At 42.4% G+C, this 25,000-nt stretch overlaps 7 protein-coding genes across 7 annotated transcripts in view; 4 read left to right on the top strand and 3 right to left on the bottom strand.

Moving 5' to 3' along the window:
- The window catches only part of LOC134196967 (cell division cycle protein 123 homolog), a 6,605-nt gene extending 3,957 nt beyond the window's left edge, over positions 1 to 2,648 (top strand). Inside the window, exons 11-13 of the mRNA XM_062666194.1 lie at positions 1,809 to 1,994; positions 2,054 to 2,113; positions 2,254 to 2,648. Coding sequence (XP_062522178.1) covers positions 1,809 to 1,994; positions 2,054 to 2,113; positions 2,254 to 2,319 — 312 coding nt within the window. The 3' untranslated portion in view covers positions 2,320 to 2,648. The remainder of the gene's footprint in view (positions 1 to 1,808; positions 1,995 to 2,053; positions 2,114 to 2,253) is intronic.
- Positions 2,649 to 4,812: 2,164 nt separating this feature from the next.
- On the top strand, positions 4,813 to 6,875 carry LOC134196965 (dual specificity tyrosine-phosphorylation-regulated kinase 2-like). The gene has a single exon (XM_062666192.1). The coding sequence runs from the start codon at positions 4,883 to 4,885 to the stop codon at positions 6,695 to 6,697; it is 1,815 nt and encodes a 604-aa protein (XP_062522176.1). The 5' UTR covers positions 4,813 to 4,882; the 3' UTR covers positions 6,698 to 6,875.
- A 184-nt stretch (positions 6,876 to 7,059) lies between these two features.
- Positions 7,060 to 8,518, bottom strand: LOC134196966 (probable proline--tRNA ligase, mitochondrial). The gene has a single exon (XM_062666193.1). The coding sequence runs from the start codon at positions 8,479 to 8,481 to the stop codon at positions 7,213 to 7,215; it is 1,269 nt and encodes a 422-aa protein (XP_062522177.1). The 5' UTR covers positions 8,482 to 8,518; the 3' UTR covers positions 7,060 to 7,212.
- Positions 8,519 to 8,781: 263 nt separating this feature from the next.
- On the top strand, positions 8,782 to 14,099 carry LOC134197440 (OTU domain-containing protein 5-B-like). Its single transcript, XM_062666770.1, has 7 exons — positions 8,782 to 9,105; positions 9,176 to 9,269; positions 11,972 to 12,193; positions 12,422 to 12,570; positions 12,641 to 12,832; positions 13,118 to 13,694; positions 13,820 to 14,099. Exons 1-7 carry the CDS (start codon positions 8,800 to 8,802, stop codon positions 13,936 to 13,938), a joined length of 1,659 nt encoding a protein of 552 aa, XP_062522754.1. The 5' UTR covers positions 8,782 to 8,799; the 3' UTR covers positions 13,939 to 14,099.
- Positions 14,100 to 15,707: 1,608 nt separating this feature from the next.
- Positions 15,708 to 18,748, bottom strand: LOC134197151 (F-box/LRR-repeat protein 5-like). The gene is made up of 7 exons (XM_062666419.1): positions 18,643 to 18,748; positions 18,239 to 18,571; positions 17,160 to 17,255; positions 16,632 to 17,099; positions 16,428 to 16,510; positions 16,126 to 16,362; positions 15,708 to 16,064 (listed from the first exon to the last, which is right to left on the bottom strand). Exons 1-7 carry the CDS (start codon positions 18,721 to 18,723, stop codon positions 15,836 to 15,838), a joined length of 1,527 nt encoding a protein of 508 aa, XP_062522403.1. The 5' UTR covers positions 18,724 to 18,748; the 3' UTR covers positions 15,708 to 15,835.
- Positions 18,749 to 18,954: 206 nt separating this feature from the next.
- Positions 18,955 to 25,000, top strand: part of LOC134197008 (glutamine--tRNA ligase-like) — a 14,578-nt gene continuing 8,532 nt past the window's right edge. Inside the window, exons 1-9 of the mRNA XM_062666241.1 lie at positions 18,955 to 19,079; positions 19,141 to 19,285; positions 19,346 to 19,531; positions 22,352 to 22,416; positions 22,489 to 22,548; positions 22,619 to 22,745; positions 23,837 to 23,922; positions 23,981 to 24,167; positions 24,831 to 25,000. The exon at positions 24,831 to 25,000 is cut by the window's right edge and continues 18 nt beyond it. Of these exons, the coding sequence (XP_062522225.1) occupies positions 18,969 to 19,079; positions 19,141 to 19,285; positions 19,346 to 19,531; positions 22,352 to 22,416; positions 22,489 to 22,548; positions 22,619 to 22,745; positions 23,837 to 23,922; positions 23,981 to 24,167; positions 24,831 to 25,000 (1,137 nt within the window). The 5' untranslated portion in view covers positions 18,955 to 18,968. The remainder of the gene's footprint in view (positions 19,080 to 19,140; positions 19,286 to 19,345; positions 19,532 to 22,351; positions 22,417 to 22,488; positions 22,549 to 22,618; positions 22,746 to 23,836; positions 23,923 to 23,980; positions 24,168 to 24,830) is intronic.
- LOC134197009 (uncharacterized) lies at positions 22,967 to 23,633 on the bottom strand. Its single transcript, XM_062666242.1, has one exon. It carries the CDS (start codon positions 23,580 to 23,582, stop codon positions 23,154 to 23,156), a length of 429 nt encoding a protein of 142 aa, XP_062522226.1. The 5' UTR covers positions 23,583 to 23,633; the 3' UTR covers positions 22,967 to 23,153.

The raw sequence follows: 25,000 nt of genomic DNA, 5'->3' as shown, positions 1-25,000 counted from the left end.
TTGAACATTTTGGCCCTTGGGGGGAGAAAGCGTCTGAGTACTTGAGGGTCCTCTCTGCTTTGTGGAGGGAAGACAATGGACGATCTAACATTGCTGAGTTCAAGACACACTGGAGACGACGATTTTCGATCAAGCTGCAGCAATGCAATGCAAATGTGATCTCTAGGAAGATGGCAGTAATTTCAGCTGGACAAAAATCTTGCAGTGTCCTTGACGAATATCAATTTGTTTTAAACTAAGTGGTTAAATGTACTCTGATCCCCCTATGGGGTCATCTGTTGTAGCCTTAAGTGTTTGTTGTTGATTTAGAGGAACTTTACTTAGAGACTAGGTTTTAAGCTCTTGATGGAAATTTCTTTGGATTTGAAAAATATATGTATTTGACAAACAGACAGACAGACAGACTGACATACAGACATACAGACAGACAAACTGACTGACATACAGACACAGACAGACAGACAGACAGAAAGACAGACAGACAGACAGACAAATTGTTTTATTTGAACGCTTATTCTATCGATAACAAGCGCTAACTTTATGCAAAACAATAACAGACAGACAGACAGACAGACTGACATACAGACAAACAAACTGACAGACAGACAGACAAACTGACAGGCAGACAGACAGTCTTGTAGTCGACCACCTGATTTCCAACAAGGAAGACAACACCATTAGTCATCCACTACATCAAGCCATCCATCCCAACTACCACCTATCCAGTTTGACAACTGAAATAAAATTACAGCGAAAGCTAACAGACAGTCTGCTCAGGTCTGAAGTCAGTGAAAGGATTGACTCAGCTACTTGTCCAAAAGAAGTATCGCGTTTGAGGTCAATTCAAGGAAGAGGGGCGGGAGCATGGCTAGATGCCATCCCGAACTCACAAAGGTCTGCACTAAAACCAAAAGAATTTCAGTTGGCGACCTTTTTGAGACTGGGATTGCCGGTAGAATCCTCAAAATGGATTACAAGATGCGATTGCGAAAAAGACCTGGATTCTGAGGGATACCATCTCATGACGTGTAAGACTGGAGGAGGTCCTGTCTGGACCCATAATACCATTGTAGGTGTTTGGTCCGAATGTTTGAGCCAGTTACACATAAACCACAAGAAAGAGCCCAGAGAAAGGTACTGTGATTGCGAGGATCGACCTGACATAGCGACCATGGATCCAGTAACCGGAACAGACGTCGAACTAGATGTGTCTTTGGCCCACCCATGGTGTGCAGATATCTTGTCAAGAGCAGCCCGAGAAGACGGGGCAGCAGCAGTAAGAAGGGAAGAGAGGAAAGTCGAGAAATACCAGTCAAAGGTCCTGCCGGGTGGAGTATGCCTCAACTTCGTGCCTCTAGTTATGGAACACTTCGGTCGTTGGGGGAGACAAGCACAATCATTCCTGTCTCAATTATCTCAACTAAGTAAAAACATCGACCTTGGTAACAGTGACCAAGATCTCAAGTGCTACTGGAGAAGAAGATTCGCTGCAGCTCTCCAAAGGTGCAACGCAAAGGTTCTCATCCAGAAGATGAACCGCTCACGAAGCAAAGAAAATGACATTAGTGACATATATAGTGTCCAATTGCATGCAACCTAAGTTGATAATTTTTTAGAGACCCATGTGGGTCTAATTGATATATAACAGACTTTCGTATCTATAGCTTGTAATAGTTCATATGTATGAAATATAAAGATTTGACAGACAGACAGACAGACAGACAGACAGACAGACAGACAGACAGACAGACAGACAGACAGACAGAACGTCAGAGCTGGAACAATAATTCAATTGTTTGTATGTCTAGAACTCTTACATGCTAATCGACTTCAATCCATTCAGTAGCATCACAGAGCCACTGCTCTTTACATGGGAAGAACTGACCGACATCCTCACACCAGAGTCCACAGATCCTCAACATCCAATGTTTCGATTTCTAACAAGCGACGCAGGAATCCAACCAAACAAAGATGCATACTCCAGACTACCCATCGTGCGTCAATAAAATCAATATATTTAGTTGTGTCAGACTAGTTGGTAATTTTGCTGCAGGATGTTGTTGATCTGTCAACAGGAGAAGACATTGCAAAGTTTATCGATCTCTTCAAGAAGGTACATTAATTTGTGTCAACTCACAAATTTAATTTTAATGCGTGTGACTGTGTGATGTCCGTATGTGCCGAGGTGGGGGAACTGGGGGGACTGGGGGGACTGGGGGGACACATGTGTATGCTGTAATGTTTAATATGCAGGAAACATGGCAACAAGACGACAACTCAGACGATGAAGCAAGTGAACAGGCTGCGACACTACAATAGACATGATACAAAAATATCGAACGTGTCATATCACTACAGGTCGGTCAGTCAGTCAGTCTTCCTGCTATGAGTGACTGTAATCGTGGCTCATCCAAACGTATTAGTCATAATGCTTAGTAAGAGCTTTTATATGTAATTTGTGTTGTGGACCTAAAATAGTCTGTTAATCAGTTTAGTAGGCTTTGCATCAAGAAAATACATAGTGAAAGGACACTAAAGGTAGACAGTGAGTCTTGGGTTGGGCTGGACTGTTGTTTCTGAGTAATCAAAGACTTATATGGTTCCGAGTTCCAAGTAACAGTCTAATGTAATTATTAAGATGGATGATCACAATGGTGGGTGTACATGTACACACGTTGAGTAACGTTTGGTAACGTTTGATCATGTGTTTCTATTATTGATGCTGAAACCATTTACACAAGGCCGGCGAACGCTAACAGTCTGCTTGTTGAAGGTGTGTCTGTGATTATTAGGTTAGAGCTAGATTATGTGCACTGCATGGTTGCAGGTATGAAAGCCATGTACGCGTACATTCTGTGTTGCAAGCAATTTCCGCATGTCTATGATTATGTATGTCAGTATAGACCAGACCTATGCATCGTTACTTCTCTCCACTGTCAGACAAAGTATTGAAACTTTCAGTGTCAAATTCAATTTGTCTACTAATGCAGCTTAAAAGTTTTGGCAATAAATAAATTGCCAGTTTTTTTCAATAATAAATTGCCAATTTTTAATAAATAAATAAATACAAAATCTTTAATAAGTTGTCAAATTTTTTATAAATAAAATGCTAAATTTCAATAAATAAATGGCCCAAAATTTTTAATAAATAAATTGCCAATTTTTTAAATAAATAAATTGCTAAATTTTCAATAAACAAATTGCCAAATTTTAATAAATAAATTGCCAGAATTTTTAATAAATAAATTGCAAAATTTTCAATAAATAAATTGCCAAATTTTTAATTAATAAATTTTGAAATATTTAATAAATAAATTGCTAAATTTTCAATAAATAAATTGCCAAATTTTAATAAATAAATTGAAACATTTTTAATAAATAAATTGCCAAATTTTTAATAACTAAATTGAGAAATATTTAATAAGTAAATTGAAAAATTTTTAATAAATAAATTGCCAAATTTTCAATAAATAAATTGCGAAATATTTAATAAATAAATTGCTAAACTTTCAATAAATAAATTGCCAAATTTTAATAAATAAATTGCCAGAATTTTAATAAATTACCAAATTTTAATAAATAAATTGAGAAATTTTTAATAAATAAATTGCCAAATTTTTAATTAATAAATTGCTAAATTTTTTAATAAATATATTGCCAAAACTTTCAATAAATAAATTGCCAATGTTTCAATAAATAAATAAATACTAAATCTTTAATAAATAAGTTGTCAATTTTTTATAAATGAAATGCTAAATTTTAATAAATAAATTGCCAATTTTTAAATAAATGAGTTGCCAAATTTTTAATAAATAAATTGCCAGAATTTTTAATAAATAATTGCCAAATTTTTAATAAATAAATTGCCAAATTTTTAATAAATAAATAAATTGCCAATTTTTAATAAATAAATTGCCAGAATTTTTAATAAATAAATTGCCAAAACTTTCAATAAATAAATTGCCAAAATTTTTAAGCTGCATTAATTAATAGACAAATTTCAATACTTGTCTGACAGTATAGAGAGAACCAATGACACTGTGATATGAAACTGCAACGCAATTTCACCACCAGCAGCACTATGGGCCAAGCTTTCTTCGAGAAACCTTGTGAACTGGAGGGAATTCTATAGAAATACATTCGTAGAAAGGCAACTTCAAAACCATAACCTCGAATAGAACTCTGAAGGTCATACTCTAGATATAGCTAACGAATGTTTGTAGTAATGAGGCTAAGCTAATGTTGATGAATATGTGTCTGAGGTCGGTCCTCTCTAGTACCAACCGGAAGCCCTTCCTATCTATTCCTGAATGTCCACTTGCATGTCAATTGCATGTCGATTGCGTTTTCAATGTTGTTGAGAGTCTATTTCCCTATCCTGGCGCTCGTTCGTTCCCGATTTGTGCCAAAAGCGAATGCTCGCACGAATTCGTATCTTTTCTCCACATTTTCTTCACACTAATTGTCAGTTGTGTGATGTCCACCTCTCCCCCGACTATTGACACGCAGCGTCCGTCACTGAAACCTCGTGAGTGAATGTCACTTTGGATGAGGCCGTAGTAAGACGCGTGCTGATTGAATATAGAGTCTGTTACAACAGGGCGGCGTCATGTCACTTCTGCTTGAGTGCTGACAATCGGATTATCACGCGGTGCTCTAAACGCGTTTGTTGTCACACGCGCCACTTGAAGCATCAACGATATCAACCCGGTGGATCACGTGTTGCTCACGATCCATGACATCATGTCGATTCGAGCGATCCGATTGGCTGATGTTATAGCAACGGTTGTTACGCTACTCGACACACAGAAACGTCAATTTGAGAGACTGATCTGTCGTGTAGGAGCCGTGATCGACACTCTAGACGCCACAGGTCGCTCGAATGAGAGAAATGGCAGCAGCAGCGACGTCACAAGACGGACTCCATCTCGGTCAGTACCTTCCACCACTCAAAACAGTCGCTCACACATCAACCGTCGTTGATCACCAAACGCAAGGACGCGGCGTTCATGTCCAACAGCTGTACGAAGATACAGACGGTGGAGACCAGAAAGGCGCCGCTCGCGGAGCGGGAACGAGTCTACCAGCAGTAAATGGTCGTCCACTCTCCTCCTCCCTTTCTCGCTCATCCAGTCGCACCGACGTGTCAGGCAAGTCTCAAGCCATGACACCTGACCAAGCGATGAAGCTGTACATGCACAAACTGACGTCATTCGAGCACCACGAGATCTTCAACTACTCGAAAATCTACTTTGTCGGAGCCTCGGCTAAGAAACGGCAAGGAGTGGTCGGGGGACCGCTGAACTGCTGCTTTGATGATGAGCATGGCGCGTACGGGGCTGTAGCTCATGATCATGTGGCGTATCGATATGAAGTATTGAGAGTGCTGGGAAAGGGAAGCTTTGGGCAGGTGTTGAAGGCGTATGATCACAAAACTCGTCAAACTGTCGCGTTGAAGATGGTGAGGAATGAGAAGCGGTTCACTCGTCAGGCGCAGGAGGAGATTCGGATTCTCGAGCATCTCAAGAAGCAGGACTCGGATGGATCCGGTAACGTCGTGCATCTCTTTGAGCATTTCCAGTTCCGCAATCACGTCTGCATCACGTTCGAGCTGCTCAACATCAATCTGTACGAGTTGATCAAGAAGAACAAGTTTCAGGGTTTCAGTGTGCAGTTAGTGAGGAAGTTTGGTCATTCGATATTGCAGTGTCTCGAGATGTGCTATCGAAATCGCATCATTCATTGCGATCTAAAGCCAGAAAACATCCTACTTAAAAGTCAAGGACGGACGGGACTCAAAGTCATCGATTTCGGTTCGAGCTGCTATGATCACCAACGTATCTACACGTATATACAGAGCCGATTCTATAGAGCACCCGAAGTTATTCTCGGAGCAAAGTATGGGATGCCGATTGATATGTGGAGTTTTGGATGCATTCTTGCTGAGTTAGTGACCGGCCATCCTATCTTTCCTGGTGAGGATGAGAGCGATCAGTTGGCTTGTATAATCGAGTTGTGTGGTCAACCACCTACTAAGCTCTTAGAGGTATCTAAGAGAGCAAAGAATTTTTTTAACTCGAAAGGACAACCTCGTTATTGTGGGGCCATCGCTCATACGGATGGAACAGTGAAGCTAGTAGGTGGGAAGTCGAGGAGAGGCAAGTTTCGAGGGCCGCCAGGATCTAAGACAATCACTGCAGCACTAAAAGGGTGTGATGATAATCTATTTATTGACTTTTTATCAAAATGTTTAGAGTGGGATCCAGCAAGTAGACTGACACCGTTGACAGCATTGAGACATCCCTGGCTAAAGAGAAAGTTACCGAAACCGCCGATTGAAGCTGCGCCGTTGGGACCAACAACGGGAGTAACACTAGCTACATCATATGATCAGCCAGGTGTTGCTGCTGCTGCTCACATGAGCATCCATGAGAAGAAACCACCAATTCCTCTTGCTCCAAATGCAGCCGCAGCCGCTGCTGTTGCCAGTCATTCAAAACATCAGAGAACGTACACGGCACCGACATCGAAAGTTCAAGCATCTCGACCCAGTAATGCCGGTCATGCCGTATCGAGGCAACGACGGCAACTACCGACGGGTATAACAACAGTTCAGTCCCCAAGTGCTGGTCCTGGACTGTCATTGGTGAAGGTAAAAGAGCGAACCGTGTTGCCCAAAATTGGAGGTGGAAGATGACTTGCTATGATATCTTGATTCCCAGATACACGACACCTGTCTTTACGAGATCTTCCCTATGTTGTATATTTTGATGTGAGCACGTTGAATTATGTAGAGCCGTGAGTTTATGTACATATAGTGTATAGAATTCAAAAGAGACGTGATCACATTTGGACAATAGCAGTGTATGGTGTGCGATATGTTGGCCGAGTCTTGTTGGCATGACGAACAAATCAACAGACAAAAACAGTAGGGAACGCGGATACATAATTAATAGATTTTCATTAGAAGTGAACCAGAGTCTGAAATATAAACAGACAAACGTGTTAATCAACAGACAAACATGCAGGCAGACAGACAGACAGACCCATGGGTCGAGAACTAACTGTTTAGCTGCGGTGCCTTTTATACTGATATTCACTGTATGTATTGATGTTGAAAATAAAAGAGACAGACAGACAGACAGACAGACAGCAGACATGGTTGTGGTTATGAAGTATTACATTAATACTGCTAGTCCACTACAAATCCATCTACATCATGAATGTCTGCAGCTTTGCCACCAAAGATTCAAAAGTAAGATACTCGGTTTCTCCACTGTACTGATGCTGCAGTTCTATAAGACCGTTCTCTATTGTCCTACTACCGAGAACAACGAGCATCGGATATCCAACAAGAGCAGCATCAGCGAGTCGAACACCAACAGACAAATGCATCCTATCATCTATAATAACATCACTATCCAAGACAGGCACTCTCCCATCATTCAGTGTATCATAAAGAGTCTCAGCTAGGGAATTTAACTGATGCGCAGAATTGTCTTCTTTCGTATCTATCGGTACGATGCACACTTTGTATGGTGCAATCTGAGTCGGCCATATGATTTGGTCACCACTGGGTGGGGACAGAGCCTCGATACAAGCTTGGAGGAGACGACTCACACCGATACCAAAACATCCCATCTCAGCCACACGTTTCTCTCTATTGTCATCAGTGAAAGTCACCCTGAACACTTCCGAGTACTTGGTACCAAGATAGAAGGCATGACCAACTTCTATCGCTTTGTGAGAGTGTGATCGACAGTTCGTTGCCAGTTGACATCCTCGAATCGATGACACACTGTTATCTTGCGTCATAATGGCCTGATTTACTGACACTTTGCAATCTGTGCAAACGATCACGTGATCTTCCCCACACTCGGCAGGAATGTGAAACTCATGTGACATTGAACCACCAATTTGCCCCACATCCCCTTCAGCTTTAATAAAGGGAACATCAAGGCGTTTAAGAATTCTCCCATACGCCTCACAGACAAGCTCATAAGTCGTCTTAGCAGCTTCTTCAGACACATCAAACGTATACATGTCTTTCATGATGAACTCTCTGCTTCTCAATAAGCCAGATCGCGGCCTCATCTCGTCCCTAAATTTTGTCGTCGTCTGATACAACCTGAGAGGTAGTTGTTTATACGACTGAAGCTCTGATGCCATCAGAGATGAGACAATTTCCTCATGAGTCGGACCCAAACAGAAGTCGACATTTTTTCGGTCTTTTATCCTCCATAATTCGCCTCCCATCGCATTCCATCGTCCGGATTCTTTCCACAGTTGAGCGGGCGCTAGTGACGGACAGGCCAGCTTCGTCCCATCAATGGCAGTCATCTCCTCGTCGATTAATCTCTCAAGTTTTTGTAGCGACTTCACGGCGAGGGGAAGGTAGCTATAGATGCCTGCCGACGTTTGACGTATTAGGCCGGCTCTGAGCAGTAGTTTATGACTAGTCGCTGTAGCCTCTGACTCCATTCGGAGAGTGGGGATGAAAATTTTAGAGACCAGACAGCGCGCCATGATAGTAGGCGTGGCAGTCTGTGACGTCACTTCATGTGTAAACACACATACTGTATTGATAATTAAATGTAACATTTATAATCAAATTTTATTAATCAAGTGTAATTAAACAAAAAATTATAAATCATATATAACACTAAACGTAAAGAAAGTTTGCACTGTATCAACATACTGAACATAATTTGTATTAGCTGCATAACTCGCGCATCTCGGTTGGCCACGCGAGACCAACACCGGAACACGCCATTGCGCTTGCGCACAGTCACAAGTGACATGACAATCCTACCGAAGAAAAAACCAGCGAAGAACACGAAAGAAAAACAAGAATCCGACTCAGACAGCGAGACACAACCAAGATCTAGTCCCCGTCAAAACTGGAGCGCCGGGTCCCCCGAAAGGGACGACCCGGCCGTCGAGACGCGAAAGTTTCCCGTCGCCGAGGCGTCGAGCACGACGCGCGCGAGACGAAAGCGGCGCGAAACGAAAGAGGAGAGCGAACAAAAGGCGACCGAATGCAACAGCGGCGACGAATACGAGCGAAACGTGAGCGGCTCGGCAAGTCGTCGCTACACGGCGGAGGTATGAGGCGCATGAGGCGCATATGGAGGTCGAGATCGAGGTGGTGGTGTTGATTTTGGGGTTCGGGTAGGACGAGGTGCGTTTCGAGAAGGAGTTGAAAGAGAAACGAGGCTTTGTGATCAAGAAAATGGGCGAGGACGGCGCGTGTTTGTTTAGAGCTGTTGGTCAGTGAGTGTGTGACGTGTTTTGTTGTACTTGGTTTAGTATGATGGTGACTTAGTGAATGTAGAGTGTAGGCATTGTTGTTTGTCTGGCGTTTGTTTTAGGAGTGGTGTTGTAATGTTTTAGAGGTGTCTGGTCTTTGTCTGTGTGTGTTTGTATGTATGTTGTTTGTCTGTCGTTTGTATGTATTTTGTTTGTCTGGCCATCCGTTTGTGTGTCTACTGTAGTACACTTCTGTTTGTTTGTCTGTCTGTTTGTTGTTTGTTTGCCTGTTGTCTGTCTGTCTTTTGTCTGTCTGTTTGTTGTCTGTCCGTCTGTGTCTTGTTTGTTTGTCTGTTGTTGTGTGTCTGTCTGTCTGTCAGTTGTCTGCTGTTGTCTGTCTGTCTGTCTGTCTATTTGTCTGTTTCTTGTCTCTTGTCTGTCTGTTGTCTATCTGACTGTCTATCTGTCTGTCTGTCAGTCTTTTGTCTGCCTGTCTGTCAGTCTTTTGTCTGTCTATCTGTCTGTCTTTTGTCTGTCTATCTGTCTGTCTGTCAGTCTTTTGTCTGTCTATCTGTCTGTCTGTCTGTCTGTCAGTCTTTTGTCTGTTTGTCTGTCAGTCTTTTGTCTTCTGTCTGTCTGTCAGTCTTTTGTCTGTCTGTCTGCCTATCTGTCTGTTTGTTTGTTGTATGTCTGTCTGTCTGTCTCTTGTCTGTTTGTCGTCTGTCTGTCTGTCTGTATATGATAGAAAGTGTGAAATATATTTGCCATCAGCCAAAGAGAATAATGTAAACAGATTCTCAGTTCCCATAGTATCGTCTGGTGTTGATATCCTTGGGATGCCTATTGGCAATGATTCTTATGTCCAGTCTAGATTAGCAAATCAGCGGCTGCAGGTGAAGGCCTTTGTTCTCAACTGCTCAACTTGAATGATCCTCAAAGCGCACTTCTCTTGCTGCGGTACTGTCATGTGCCTACACTGAATCATTTAGCAAGGTGTGTGCCTCTTCCAATTCTACACCAAGTTTCTCACATTCATGATCAGCTATCAAGAGATGATTTTGCAGCAATATTGGGGTTGAGTGCACTTGATGAACTGACATGGAAGCAAGCATCTCTTAAGATCAAGTTGGGAGGTTTTGGCATTACAAACTTGACACAAATCTCTGCTGCTGCTTTTGTGGGTTCATGGTGCTATTCAGTGAGCACGATTCCTCGAAGATTTCCATCTAGAATAGATCTATTTGACAGCCTTAACTGTGCGAGTCCACCTCCTTTCTATCAGCATCTTTGCAAGGCAATAGCAAGCCTCCTTCCACCGTAGGATCAGATGGAGAGACACTCATACCTCAGTCTTTGTCTGGGCTTATGGCAAATCCAGTAAAACTCCAAAATCGCCTGAGCTCGGATATTGCTGGAGGCAATGCAGCAACATGTGTGATGCAAGCATCCTCTGTCAAACATGCTGCTAGGATAAGGTCATGTCAGGGACGTGGAGCAGGATCATGGCTTCAAGCTATTCCTTCAGCACCAAAATTTGTTGTAAAGTCCTCAGAATTTCGTGTGGCAGCATTTTTAGACTTGGTATTCCTTTACCATATTCCCAGATTGTTACCAAGTGTGATTGTGGTAGAAGCCTTGATGAACATGATTATCATCTATTGACCTGCAAGTTTGGTGGTGGCCCAGTATGGCAACACAATACAATCGTGTCAACTTGGGCTAAATGTTTAGACGAGTTAATTAAATATTCCTCATCAAGTTGAGCCAAGAAAAAGGTATACTGACTCTGAGAACAGGCCGGATATAACAACATGTGATCCCACTGGACACTTGACAAAAGACCTGGACATTTCACTTGCTCATCCACATTCTTGTGACATCGTACAATCAGCTGCCAAAATATCAGGCTATGCAGCTGAGTTGAGAGAAAAACGCAAAATGACAAAATATGGTCAACAGCAGTCTATACCAGAATCTGATACAACATGTATTCCACTTAGCCTCGTCCCCAGACTCTCTCACGCTAGTCTTGTCCGGTGCTCGTATGACAATTCCAGGCGCGAGAGATTGTCATACGGGCACCAGACAAGACTAGCGTGAGAGAGTCTGGGGACGAGGCTATATTCCACTGGTTTTTGAACACTTTGGCTTTTGGGGCCCTATGGCTGAAGACTATCTCGATAAGATCTCCAAACTTTCAAAAGATGCAAATGGAAAAAGCAGCGAAACAGACTTTAGAGATAGATGGAGAAAGCAACTGTCTGTAGTTGTACAGTCTTGTAACTCTCGTGTGATTTTTAAAAAGTTGTCGAAGTTGTCTAAGTGCAATTTTGATGATTTTCTGTATGATGAAGACGTTCAACATTTTGTTCATTGACTGTTATTGTTATGCATACGTAAAGTTAGCGATTGTTATTGGTAGAGTAAGAGTTCAAATATAACAACCTATCTGTCTGTCTGTCTGTCGGTTGGTCTGTCTGTCTGTCGGTCGGTCTGTCTGTCTGTCGGTCTCTTGTCTGTTTGTCTGTCTCTTGTCTGTTTGTCTGTCTGTCTGTTTGTCTGTCTATCTGTTTATTGTCTGTCTGTCTGTGGTCTGTTTGTCTTATTTCTATTAGATTATTTGTTTGGAAAAATGATTCCTTAGTGTTTCTTCTCAACAGAATTAACAATTGTAGAGATTTAATGATTTGTATTTACTCTTTGTGTTGTGTTGTGGTATTAGCTGATCAAGTGTATGGTGATCAGGAAATGCATCAAGATCTTCGTCAGCAGTGCATGGACTACATGATGAAGAACAGGGACTACTTCTCACATTATGTCACCGAGGACTTTACGGCGTATGTCAATCGCAAACGGTCAGAACATTGCCATGGCAACCATCTGGAGATACAGGCCATGTCGGAAATGTTCAATAGGGCAATACAAGTGTACCACTATAGTGCAGGTGGGATTAGTTGAATGGACAGACATGTAGACAGACAGATGGACGGACATTAGTTGGAATGGACAGACATGTAGACATATAGACAGACGGATGGATGGACAGACAAATAGAAAGACAGACAGAAACACACGCACACACACACACACACACACACACACACACACACACACACACACACACATTGTGATAGGACTTTGTGGGGTAGCATAATTAGTGTGGCCTTTGTAGAGCCAATTAATATATTCCACGGTGTCTACGAGACTGATAATGCGCCAGTCCGTTTGAGTTACCATCAAGACATGCATTACAACTCAGTGATTGACCCATACTCTGCGACTATAGGCGTCGGTTTGGGACTGGCTGGACACCAGCCAGGGGTATGTGCAACACACATTGTATTCTATTGGGTTATCACGCATTCACTAAGTCTTGTGAATGTGACTGTAGTTGGCGGATCGTACGTTAATGGAGGAGTCACTGAAGACGTCCGAGTTGGATATTATTGAGCAGACGATGTTAGAGGATAAAATGCATGCGACTGATTGGGAGGCAACGAATGAGGCGTTAGAGGAGGCCGTCGCTAGGGAGTCTTACTATGAGTGGTTGAAGGAGAACGAGAAACGAGCACGAGAAAAATGTGTTAGTAAAGTAGAGGTCTAGATCTTGGCCTTTGAGTGTGCATGTGTGTGTGTGTGTGTGTGTGTGTGTGTGTGTGTGTGTGTGTGTGTGTGTGTGTGTTTGTCCATCCGTCTGCCTGTCTGTCTGTATGTCTATCTGTCTGTCCATCCGTTTGTCTGTCTGTCTGTTTGTCCATCTCTCTGTTTGTCTGTCCGTTTGTATGTCCATCTGTCTGTCAATCTGTCTGTCTGTCTGTCCTTCTATTGTCTGTCTTGAATTATAGTATGCGACTCATTTGCTCTTTAGAGTGAACATGCTGAGGCATCCGCTTCATCAGGATCAACTACCCTTCCTCAGCTGTCCATGCCAGTTGGAGTAGCAGGTTGTAGTAAATCATCTGTATCACCGTTGCCGCTTGGTCCAGTAGCCACTAGTGGAACTGAAAAACCGAGACAAAAGACGCCAGCAGCGTCAGCTGCAGCTCCTCCTCACAACGCTTCTATCTCAACGACGTTGCCTCTAGCACTGGCTTCGAGTCCAGGTGCTGCACGGACACGTGGAGATGGAATGGCAGTCAGACATCGAAGGTCGTCGTCGCACTCTCCCAGACATTCTCCGTATTCACGGTCACCCGCAGGCTCTCCAAAGAACGAATCGCCAGTGTCATCGCCATGTCACTCACCGTGTCACTCTCCTCATCCGGAGGACAAGCAGCCTCGTAGTAGAAGCAAGTTGCCTGTATCGACTGCCTCGTCTCTAGAAGCACAAGCCTCTGCTAGTAGAGAAGACGTGCCCTCAGATGAGCAAGTCTCAGCAGCATTAGGCTTCGCTACAAGTACTGCCTATCACGATTTGGTTTCCAACGTTCCTCCAACTTTGTTAGGTTTGTATGTTGTTTGTATTCACGTTTGTCCACTATAGTCATTTGTCTGTATGTTTGAATACTTGTCTGTGTATGTATGATATTTATTGTGTGTGATATCATCCAACATGGTCACGTCTTTGTAGGCTTTAGTGAGTGGGAGGATGACCAAATATTAGCAGCTGTGCTTGCCGCCTCACAGCAGGACTACCTCAACAGTCTAAAGAAGAACAAAAGTCAAGATTCTGACAAGAAATCTAGTTGAATATTTGTGTGTATAGCGAAATCATTATAGTTGCAATCTCTATTTAGTCATCGTTTGTAAATTTCAGACACAATGAATATAGCATGTGAGATCAGTAATGACGGAAATTCTTTTAGAACTTAATTGATGTGTTATGTAATAGGATGAAAACATGAATATGACGACGCATTCGATGCTTAGTGTGTGAAGAAATTGACACACAACACCCTGTGGCGATTACACTGTGTCTGTGTGTCTGTGTCTGTGTGTGTGTGTGTCTGTGTGTGCGTGTCTGTGTGTTCGTGTCTGTGTGTGCGTGTCTGTGTGTTCGTGTCTGTGTGTGTGTGTGTGTGTGTGTGTGTGTGTGTGTGTGTCTGTGTGTGTGTCTGTGTGTTCGTGTCTGTGTGTGTGTGTGTGTGTGTGTGTGTGTGTGTGTGTGTGTCTGTGTGTCTGTGTCTGTGTGTGTGTGTGTCTGTGTGTGCGTGTCTGTGTGTTCGTGTCTGTGTGTGCGTGTCTGTGTGTTCGTGTGTGTGTGTGTGTGTGTGTGTGTGTGTGTGTGTGTCTGTGTCTGTGCCTGTCTGTCTGTCAAGTGTGTGTTGTGTGTTTATCCAAGTGTGTGTGTTGTGTGTTTATCCAAGTGTGTGTGTTGTGTGTTTGTCCAAGTGTGTGCTTCTGTCTGTGTGTGTGTGTTGTCTTATGAAGGTGTTAATTAATTAATTTAATTAACCAAAACTTTGACACTATTCATTGCAGGAGTCTCAAAATTTTGATTAATTATATTAATTTATTCAATTTAAGTAGACATACTGTGGTGTGACAAGTAATCGTACAGACACAGACATACGTGTAGTGTACAGTTGGTGTAGACTATTTGACAAACATTAACTTCACTCCAATGGACCACGTCCAGCTCATCTTTCTGGCTTGAGACAAACAGGAACTCTAACAGACGACAGCCCAGAAAACGAGAGAATTTAGGACCAACTCTGTAACACTTAAGATTGATATCAACCACGTGTACATGTACAACTAACAGTGGCCAGGAGCTTGAACAAGGCATACTAGCTACCTACAGCCACTGAGTGGTTGCTGTGTAGCCTCGACAGTAGGCCTTCCTTTACTTTCAGTGGACCTTCCATGCAAGGGGGTGATTCATGTGATCTTGTCTTGTAAAGCAAAGAAAGTTTATTTTTTATTTATAATATAGACAAAAATGTATTAATATTTATAGTTTTTTTATTAGACATACATGCATGGATATACACACTCACACGCACATGGACATACACACTCACACACATGGACATGCACACTCACATACATGGACATACACACTCACACACATATGGACATACACACTCACATACATGGACACACGTGGACACGCACACACACATGGACATACACACTCACACACACACATGGACATACACACTTACACACTCATGGACATGCACACTCACACACATGGACACATCCAACACACGTGGACACGCACGTACACACACATGGACATACACACTCACACACATATGGACATACACACTTACACAGACATACACACTCACACACATGGACACACACAACTTTACGATCACGTGATATTACCCCATTGCGTGGAAGGACCACTGAAGGCAAAGGACGGCTTAGTGTCGAGGCTAGAAGTTGTGTACCAAAACTTTCTTACTCAATATCCAACTCCCCATTACAAATCACCAACCCCACCCCATTCTTCACCAGACATATCAGCCTGCCAAAAACATTTAGTACACAGTGCACGGCCACATTGTAAGATCAACCTGATGTGATGAAAGTAATCTGTTACCAGTAGTACTAAACTCCAGCATTACAAAAGCGATACACAACTGACATACCATGGCATACTACAGTGTTCCAATCAATGCAATACAACGATCATCTAATAGTCAATTCTGCAGCAAACGCGTCGGGACGATCCGACGTTTCTACAGCCGCTTGCCGTTTCGGGATACGGACCATCCAGTATGTTATCGCAATAGAACAGCTCCTCGTGATTGAGTCTCGTGCACGTGTTGATAGCGTTCGTGAGACCGACGCCGGACACGTTCATACAGCCAGAGAGATCCAAGTGTGTGGTATTGAGTAAGCCCCCACTCCCAGCCAAGACACTAAACAGACAGAGTCAATGGATGTTACTGAGTTTTGAGCGTGTATGAACTGTGAGCATACCTGAGGCCCGAGTCTGTAATCTGGTAGCAACCGGAGAGGCTCAGACTGACCAACAATGGTCTCCTTCTTGTCGTTTCTCTGCGATTTGATCTCCAACTTTCGCAGTCGCAGTCACCACACGGTGATACGCTTCTTGTTTGGAATGCAATCGCCAGGTGTTTTAGAGCTTGATCGGTGATGGATGAGCAGCCAGAGAGGTCCAAGTATGTGAGACAGAAAGGGTGGGGAGAGCTTACGCTAGACAGAGGAAGATGGTGTTGCTAATGGCAAGAGATGAGGTTAAGTAAGATGTTGATACACACCTGCTAAATGCTTTGTCTGAAACGCGTGTGTATGAGACGTCAAGATAAAGGAGATTGGGACATAGCCGAAAGATCTGCGTCATCTGTTGATGTCCACACAAATGATCAGTGTGTGTGTGTGTGTGTGTGTGTGTGTGTGTGTGTGTGTGTGTGTGTGTGTGTGTGTGTGTGTGTGTGTCCATGTGTGCTGCATCATACACTCACCAGTGCATTAGTAAGTACTTTACTGTGTCCAAGTCCAAGTCGTTTCACTGCTGTGCCCACGGATGGCAAAAGATGCTTCACTATGCGTGTCAACACCCAATGCTCCACATCAAACTCGTCGTTCTTCCATTCGTCCTCGTCTTCCCACCCCATAAAACCATCCGAACGCCTACAACATATTGCTCTGTCTACCGTATCATCGTGTTCTTCCTCATCCTCTGGAGGCTCAAACGACCATTTCCCTTTGGCCCATTGTGTCGGCCAAATGGAATGCCACAGTGACATATCACGTGACATGCCCAACCAAACTTTACAAACTCTAGCACATCTGCTGAGGTCACGAGGGTTGAGATATCCGTAAATTTTCAGCCACACTTCGTCTGGTAAATCAGTATGGTAGTCGACCTGATTGCAGCTGAATGAGACGGACTTGTTCCATTCTTCGACTAACAGTTCTTCCTGTGACGGCTGAAAGACAAAATCCTAGTCAATGACACGATGCAGAGATGAGAAAAACAGATGTCTTACACTGTTGTTTGGCAAAGAGTGTAGCCTAAGTATTGTAGACTTGAGAGCTCTGAGTTCGTCCTTTGTAAAATATTCCATTAGAAGTGGCTGGACAACCTTCACACACAATCAGATGTTGACATGCTTGGCAGACAAACATAGACACACAGAAACAATAAACCAATTGGCTGCTTGACAAACAAACACAAAGACAAACATAAAGACCAACTCACTGGCATGTGGCCTGACAGACAAACATACAGACAAAGACAGACAAACATACAGGCAGACACACAAACATACAGACAAAAAAAGACAAACATACAGACAGACAGACAAACAGACAAAGACAGACAAACAAACATACAGACAGACAAACATACAGACAAAGACAGACAAACATACAGGCAGACACACAAACATACAGACAAAGACAGACAAACATACAGACAAAGACAGACAAACATACAGACAAAGACAGACAAACATACATACAGACAGACAAACATACAGACAAAGACAGACAAACATACAGGCAGACACACAAACATACAGACAAAGACAGACAAACATACAGGCAGACACACAAACATACAGACAAAGACAGACAAACATACAGACAAACAGACAAAGACAGACAAACAAACATACAGACAGACAAACATACAGACAAAGACAGACAAACATACAGGCAGACACACAAACATACAGACAAAAAAAGACAAACATACAGACAGACAGACAAACAGACAAAGACAGACAAACAAACATACAGACAGACAAACATACAGACAAAGACAGACAAACATACAGGCAGACACACAAACATACAGACAAAGACAGACAAACATACAGACAAAGACAGACAAACATACAGACAAAGACAGACAAACATACAGACAAAGACAAACAAACATACAGACAAAGACAGACAAACATACAGACAAAGACAGACAAACATAAAGACAAAGACAGACAAACATACATACAAAGACAAACAAACATACAGACAAAGACAGACAAACAAACACACAACTAAGGGAACAAACACAGACAGACAACCAAACAAACTGACAATCTACATCCCTAACAGTTCTAACCGATTCCTCCTCCTCCATGTGAGGAAAGAAATCACCAGCAAACTGTTGTATTGCTGCCTTCAATGTCATTCCACATTCAACAACCTTCGAGTCATCCTCCACTACTCTTAGCTTCAAATCGCCGATAAAACTCCTCATTTTGGCCAGTCTGTGATGCTCGTGGATTTCGCTCTCGAGAGATTTCATTTGCGCACGAGGCATGCGCTCCAACAGACTCTTCAGGATGTGCGTGTTTTCGATTTGTTCGTGGCTTTGAAAAATCTCAAAATGGTTGTCGACGAAGCCCAACAAAGCGCGAAGATGTACAGCATTTGAGAAATCTGTGTCTGTTAGCTGGAGTGAGAGAGAGACAAGAAAGAGAGAAATGTAAGGCCCCCTAAGGTAACAAGTTGGGTTTTGTAAACCTTAGTGATGACTTCATTCATCAAATGTTTCATTCGACAATGAGGAATACGAAAAACATCCAATTCTGCCGGCGGCCGCATTTTCACTACGTAAACACAATGTCGCACATGCGTAGATCGGTAACCTCGGATTTCCAAACCAGTTTTAGACAACTCTGCAGTAATCATAAAGAAACCGCACAAATCAAACATTTTCTATATTACACTTATTTTTCAGGTTTGCGATACCATCTGGAGAATTCGTAGCCTCAAAGTTGCAGACTGTCACCGTTTGGAACTTCGAGGCTAGGGATAGCGCTTAGTCTATGTATTAGCGTGCGTTAAACATGTCGAGCACAAAGGAGTTATTTGTCAGTATTGGTTTGAGCGTCGAGAAAGCAGAAGAGACTCTCAAAAATGCGTCGTTGGCTAAATCTCTAGAGTGTTCCATTAGAGAAGTAAGAGTTTCCCTCTTGATCCGAATTACGTCTGTTGAAACCGGAAATACGTACACTACAGGCCCTCAAGCACGCGGACAGTGTCGACTGGACTGTTGGCAAGTTTCTCTACAATGTAGCTTCTCGTGTGAAATCCGTAGAGAGACTAACTTTTGTCTCCAAGTACATTGCAACAGGAAAGATTGCGTCAGACCCTCAGACAACTGGTTGCTATGGCAATACTGATGAAGGATAAAATATGCTTAAATGAGTTTCGTTATTATTAGCTGCTGTGGAGTATTTCAAGACTCATCCTTTGGATCCGATTGATGTTCGTGATTTTGAGGCGGCGTGTGGTGTGGGTGTGTTGATATCTGCAGAACAAGTTAGAGATAAAGTTCGGGAGTTGATTGATGGTAATAGAGATGAACTAATGGCGAAGAGATATCGATTCAACACTGGCACTCTTATGGGTATGAATGGATTTTTGTTTGTATGTTTGTCTGTCTTTGGTTTGCCAGCTTGTCTGCCCGTTTGTTTGTCTGTCTGTCTGTCTATCTGTCTGTTTATTTGTCTGTCTGTTTGTTTGTCTGTCTGTTTTTGTTTGTCTGTCTGTCTGTCTGTCTGTCTGTCTGTCTGTCTGTCTGTTTATTTGTCTGTCTGTTTGTCTATCTGTCTGTCTGTTTATTTGTCTGTCTGTTTGTCTATCTGTCTGTCTGTCAAAGAACATTTATTGAAAACATCAACGCTAATACAGAAAAGCTACATATAACACTAAGAGTTCAAGATAAACGACCATAGTGGTCGTAGAAGAAAAACTCTAACAGACAGCCATCTGATGCTTGTAGCTATCATCTACAGAGTCATTACTACAAACTATTCTGTCAATCTTTTTAGCTAAAACACTACTATTGCAACGTTGTAATGTTATTGACAGTAGTCGCCGCCAGTACGTTTTAAATTAAATTGAATTCAGCTTTCCATCTTCATCACGTGATCCTAGTGAGATCTAGTGAAGAAAGTTCTCTCCGCCATTCCCCCAACGTTCGAAATGTTTGAAAACCAAGGGAATCAAGCAAGGAGAACTTCCACCAGTGTGCCTTTCTTTGCTGTACAGTACTTCTCTATTTTCTTTTCTTCCCTTTTTGAAGCTGCTAATCCATCCGTGTGGCTGCATGAGAAATTACTTCTGAGCTCCACGGATGAGCCAGAGAGACGTCAAGTTCAACGTTGAAGTCAGTTGCATTATGGACAGCTATGTCAGGTCTGGATTGAGAGCTGCTGTAACAGTCTCTTAGCTCAATAGTGTGAGGAAGTGACACACGTTTCAAACGTTTGGACCAAGCAGAGACCATTGAGTTGTGTGACCAAACTGGGCCCCCTCCTGTCTTGCAAGTAAATGAGGTGGTATCCATCGGTGTCCAGTGTCTTTCCACAATCACATTCAATTATCCTGGATTATTCTACTTGGCAGCATTAATGAGGTTGGGTCTACATTTGCCAATGCCTCAATCTATAATTGCAAGCTTTCTTGAGGTGGGAATAACGTCTAGCCAGGCTCCTGAGCCCTTTTCTTGAAGGGATCTCAAATGAGCTGTGTCCTTGATAGAAGAATTGTCAATCATGTACTGAACTTGAGATTTTGTTTGTTTTTTATTCAACCTATGCTGATTTCTTTTGGTGTTAGAGACGAGGTCTGTCAGAGCCTGACCGGGACACAGACACTGCTGTAGATGGTGACTAATGCCATTTTCCTGAGCACTTGAAGGCATTGTTTGACTGATTACTGAAGCGACTTGTGGCTGTAGATCTGGAAATCGGTCCGGTCACACTTGCAATGAGTGAGCCCAACCAGAGACAAATGCAATAGGTGACAGTTAAGTTGCAGGAGTCATTCCAAAACCACCATACCTTACTGGAAAAGTAGCTTGTGACCAGGCTTCAGCGGTCATGTCATTGACGTTCAGCAGTTTGGTAAACGTAGTTTGCGTTTGTGTGTTGTGGATAATTGTAGCAGGCCGTAGCTCATCGGGAGGAATGTTCCTGAGTAGATGACACAAACGATGAGCATAGCAGTAGCGAAGAAGTAACATGGCACTCTGTGTATTGCAAGCTTTCTGACTGTGCAAAGTCAGTGCAAACTTTTGAAATGAATGAGCTGTTACCAACTGGGGTCTCCAGGACAATGATACCGTCGTTTCAAACAGGAAATGTGACATCAGAAGAGACTGATGCGGTAGAAGAAAGCAATTCACATTTTTTGTCTTGGATTTCCAATCCAATTGGTGAAAGGGAAGATCTGAGATGATTCGATGCTGATACAACTGCATCAATTGGCCCCAAGACAAACCTTCATCCAACTATGCCAAGCAAGTGACGTTTGGGTTAGTCTTCTGTAACTCTAACAATGTGTGCTGAATAGTGATTGAAAATAAAGCAGGACCAAGTGGGTCTCCTTGGTGGATTCCCTCCTCTAAAGAAAACATTGATACTGTTTTACCATTGGTGTAGATTAGTGGATTGCTATCAGAGTACATCTGGAACACGGGTTGTATATTTCTGGAAAAGGACTTGTATACCATCTGCATCAAATGTGACCTTCTGATGGAGTTGAAGGCATTTTGACGTCTGTTTTTATATGTGGTTTACAACCAGCTCAGATTTGCCACCTGTTGCTACACCATGTTGTATTGGGGCAAAGAACTTGGAAAGTGATTGTTTGAGCTGGCAGCAGATAGTATTCACAGTGATGCACCATAGCACTTCACCAATAGCAATTGGTCGCACATCACATGACGATTTAGGAAGAGCAATAAGTCGAGCTGATGACAGTAACTTGCAAGCTGACTTAGGAAGCTTTTCTTCTGCTATGCAAGAAGCAAAGTAAATATCCTCTGCAGTTTCGGCATTGTCCATCAGTAGACGTAGATGTTCAAATCACCACCCAGAAGGTCCACCTGTGCTAGACCCACGAGGATGCTGGCAAACTTTGGTGTAGAATATTGATTTGTTTATTAAGAATAAACCCTTTGTTATTTGATGGATGTGTACTCCAGTTAGGTCACTATGTATATTGTCTGTCTGTTTGTCTGTCTGTCTGTCTGTCTATTTGTCGTCTTTCTGTCTGTCTCTCTGTTCATTTCTTTGTGTGTGTTTTGTGTCTGTCTGTTTGTTTGCTTGTCTGTCTGTTTGTTTGTTGTTTATTTAATTGTTTGTCTATTTGTTTGTCTTGGCTTGTGGGCCTGTCTGCCAGAATTCATACTTTTTGTAACGTTGTTACTTCTTTGTATCAGCGGAAGTACGAAAGGCCATGAAATGGGCAGACGGAAAGATCATAAAGGAAGAGATGGAGAAGCAGGTACAACTAAACTAATAGCTGATTTTCAAATCTATTATCAAAGGTTGTTCTTCTATTGTATGTACATTACAGGTGGCTGCTATATTGGGACCCAAGACTGCAGCAGATGATGTTAAGATACCCAAAGCAAAAGTTGGTTAATTAATTAATTAATTATTGCCACTAGTTTGTTTATACTATGCTGTTTTTCATTCTAATTCAGGCAGTGAAAGAGAATGACAAGGAAAAGAATAAGGTGGTACATAAGGTAAAAGCTGATGTTGCTGATGATGAGTCATCGAAGACGTCAGGGCTGTTGATTGGCGAAGCTGCTAATTTTCATAAAGCAGGTGAATCCAAAGTGTTGCCTGTTATATGTATGGCTGTGTGTGTGCCTGCTTGCTTGTTTGCTTGTGTGCCTGTCTGTCTGTATGTTTGTTGTCTGTCTGTCTGTCTGTTTGTTTGTTTGTTTGTCTTTTTTCATCTGTTTGTCTCTGTCTGTCTGTCTGGCTGTCCATCTGTGCATCTCTGTCTGTTTGTCTGTCTGTTTGTCTGTCTGTCTGTTTGTTTGTCTTTCCATCTGTTTGTCTCTGTCTGTCTATCTGGCTGTCTGTCTGTCTGTAAAGAATCATTTATTTCTTACAATCACACTATCATACATCACAGCAGAAACTACTCGACTAAAGCTAAATGCTTTATAGTGTTCATAGGTAAGTGTATACATATTTTCTGAGGCAAAAGAGACAACTAAAAGTACACTAATGATAAAAGAATTGAGTGCTGAGTGACTCGGGAATCTGACACCCACCACACAACACATTCAATTTCTTCTGAATGACCCGTGCGTTGCACTTTTGCAGCTGCACTGAAAATCGTTTACGCCAGAAGTCCACAAATTCCGGTGCGTTTGGCTGACCAACTTCGTCTGATGAGAAAGCTGCTAGCTTTCGCAAGAAGTTCCTGGCCTCTTCTCCCCATGCACCGAAATGTTCGAATACCAAGGGGATGGCTTTGAGAACTGAAGTCCCAGGGAGCTTTTGTTGGCTGTATTTTGCCGCCTTCCTATTCTCTCGTTGTTTAGCAGCGACGCCTGTTCTATCGGCAGAGCTTGGAAATGCATCCGCACTCCAAGGGTGGGCTAGAGAGATGTCCAGGTCGAGGTTGGAAGCTGATTCAGAATCGAACATGACAATGTCAGGCCTGCAATCTGAAGTGACATATCTGTTCCTTGGCTCCCTTCGATGGTGGATTTGGAGGCTCCTGAGGCACTCAGACCACACCCCAGCAATCTGTCTGTATGTATGTATGTTTGTCTGTCTATCTGTCTGTTTGTCAGTCTGTCTGTCCGTGTGTGCATCTCTGTCTGTTTGTCCGTCTGTCTGTTTGTCTGTCCATCTGTTTGTCTGTCTGTCTGTAGTGTCTATTGTCTATTATCTTACAGGGGAGAACTACACAACCGAAGGCTACGTGGTAACTCCAAACACAATGAGTTTGTTGCAACATCACCTTAACATAACAGGCGGACGAGTAAACCAATCAACTCATCTACTATCCTATTATGTCTCACTTACTCTCTTCTTAAAAGGTCATGACTCGTTTTCCTCCTGAACCGAATGGTATTCTTCACATCGGACACGCAAAAGCAATCAACTTTAATTTTGCATATGCAAAGGCTCACGGTGGCCTTTGCTATTTGAGATACGATGACACCAACCCTGAGAAAGAAGAGGAACGGTTTTTCACTGGAATCAAAGATATGGTTGAGTGGCTAGGTGAGGGAATGAATGTCTTTCAAGGGTTAATGTGTGGAAAAAGAGTGTCTAACCAAAATTATTAAAATTAAAAATTATTAAACTATATTTGAATAGATTTGCAAAACGTTCATACTGCTACATGAGCAATGAAACACTGAAACTGTGGAAATGGTGTCACTCATTAATTAGTATTAATATGATGTCACTAAATTATCATGACATCACACACACACACACACACACACACACACACACACACACACGCACACACGCGCGCACACACACACACACACACAGTCACACACACACACACACACACACACACACACACACACACACACACACATGCACACACGCGCGCGCACACACAGTCACACACACACACACACACACACACACACACACACACACACACAGTCACACACGCACACACACACACACACACACACACACACACACACACACACACACAGTCACACACACAAAAAAATTATTAAAATTATGAAAGTTATTAATTTAGTTTAATTTTTATTGTTATGTTTTACACTCACAGTGACATAATTAGTATCTCTTGTTTGCCTTGTTACCTGCTCTGTGGACATCGTGTAGCTTCGCTGTTTTATTGATAATATTTTATCACATATAAAGATTTGTGTATTGTATTGCATGCATTGCATACAGGTCACAACCCATGGAAAGTCACTCATTCATCAGACTACTTTCAGGAGTTGTACGACTTTGCTGTTGATCTTATCAAACGTGGATTAGCGTACGTGTGTCATCAGGAGTACACAGAAATCAAAGGGCACAATCCACCACCAAGCCCATGGAGAGACCGACGCATTGAAGAA

The sequence above is a fragment of the Corticium candelabrum genome, chromosome 22 (genome assembly GCF_963422355.1).
Source record: "Corticium candelabrum chromosome 22, ooCorCand1.1, whole genome shotgun sequence".
In the NCBI taxonomy this organism is placed as follows: domain Eukaryota; kingdom Metazoa; phylum Porifera; class Homoscleromorpha; order Homosclerophorida; family Plakinidae; genus Corticium; species Corticium candelabrum.
The sequence above is the reverse complement of the archived record's forward strand: the minus strand, read 5'-3'. Positions and strand labels throughout refer to the sequence as shown.